At 45.6% G+C, this 1,373-nt stretch overlaps 2 protein-coding genes across 2 annotated transcripts, besides 2 other annotated features; both read right to left on the bottom strand.

Moving 5' to 3' along the window:
* Nucleotides 1-224, bottom strand: Tc00.1047053481729.20 (hypothetical protein, conserved; the record flags this gene model as incomplete). The annotated part of the gene is made up of 1 exon (XM_797188.1): nt 1-224. A coding segment is annotated over one exon (224 nt), but the record flags the coding sequence as incomplete, so codon positions are not given.
* Nucleotides 1-1,373: a sequence feature (heterozygous, non-Esmeraldo-like haplotype).
* On the bottom strand, nt 616-1,373 carry Tc00.1047053481729.10 (hypothetical protein, conserved; the record flags this gene model as incomplete). The annotated part of the gene is made up of 1 exon (XM_797187.1): nt 616-1,373. A coding segment is annotated over one exon (758 nt), but the record flags the coding sequence as incomplete, so codon positions are not given.
* Nucleotides 1,085-1,125: a sequence feature (GA-rich).

Raw genomic sequence — 1,373 nt, 5'->3', positions numbered from 1 at the left:
GATGCATCTAATTCCTCGTCTGTACACAAACCCTTACGATGCGACTGAATAGCAGCATGTGACCCGTCCAGGCATAATACACACAACCCATTGCTGTGCACCAACAGCCTACAATTATTATCTTCTACCCCTTTGCAGTTTCTCACTACATATTGGTGGTAGTAACGCTCTGTGAAGTAGTCAAATGTCTGTGGCTTGTCAGCAATGCTGCAGGACACCTCCATTTCTGACAGTGGCGTCAATTAAATGCAGTAACAAATGAGAAAACAACCCGCATCCTTCATTCACAGAAATAAATGGAGGTCACCGTAAAACCAGATAGGAAATAACAAGAAAAGACGTGCAGTAAATATGGCAAACGATAGGAATAAGCACGCACATTAAATAATTACATGTATGTAAGGCTCGAACATGAGAGCGGGTGGCCAAAACTGGACGAACCAAAGCAAATGAATCATGTATGAATTTCAAAAAAAAAATTTCCCAACCATTTGCAATGCAACCGTAAAGAGAATAGCAAGTAATGCAAGAAAGACAAAAAGAGTAAATAGAAACTCTGAAAACCCCCGTCTTCAATGTTGTTGTTGTTATTTTTTTTGCCCTGCACATACTCAATTACGGCGAAATACCGCCAACCAGATAGGATTTCTTAAACTTCCGCTTGAAACTCTCTCGTTTTTTCGCCACGCCTTTCTTGTAGGCGTCCACGAAGGATTTATTTTTCGGGTCCGCCATATTCACCTCAAGTACCCTGTAGCGGAAGTTAAACGGAACGCGTCCCCCCGAGATGTTACTTAATCGCCTTGCAAGACGAAATCGCTGCCTATTAGATGCGCCAAGATTTCTTCTTGCCTCCATTTCCAACAGAGTTCTTCTGCGAGGCCTAAGACTCGATTGACCGGGTGTTTCGTACGGCGCTGGTGACGCCATGGCACGCTCCACTTCAGCATCCGGTCCGACAACATCAAACTGCTCAAACACGGATCCTAATGATGACGCCTTCGCCATCAAGGCTCCCACGGGTACAACCGCATGCTCCGAGTCGTATGTGTTCATAAGCCTTTCATTTTCTCGAGCTGCCAAATCGTCCTCCCCCTCATCCTCCTCCTTCTCGTTCTCCTTTTCGCCAACATGCTTCATTTCCCTCGCAGCCCCTGTTTTTGAATCCTCAAATTGAGAATAAGAAGTACGGCTCGCTAAATCCATGGGCTTCTCCCTTTGTTCCTCGCCGTCAAGCATGTCAAGCCATGCGGTTCCCAAGACATGTTCATCAACCTCGGGCAATTGTGTTTTTGAAGGCAGCATGGCGGTTCCTTCCAGAACGCGATTCTTCTCTCCAAGATACGTGGAAGTCTGCAATTTGGGTTCAAAAT

This window comes from Trypanosoma cruzi, genomic scaffold, assembly GCF_000209065.1.
Source record: "Trypanosoma cruzi strain CL Brener 1047053517021 genomic scaffold, whole genome shotgun sequence".
Taxonomy (NCBI): domain Eukaryota; phylum Euglenozoa; class Kinetoplastea; order Trypanosomatida; family Trypanosomatidae; genus Trypanosoma; species Trypanosoma cruzi.
Note: the sequence above shows the minus strand (reverse complement) of the source record. Positions and strands in the feature narration are given on the sequence as shown.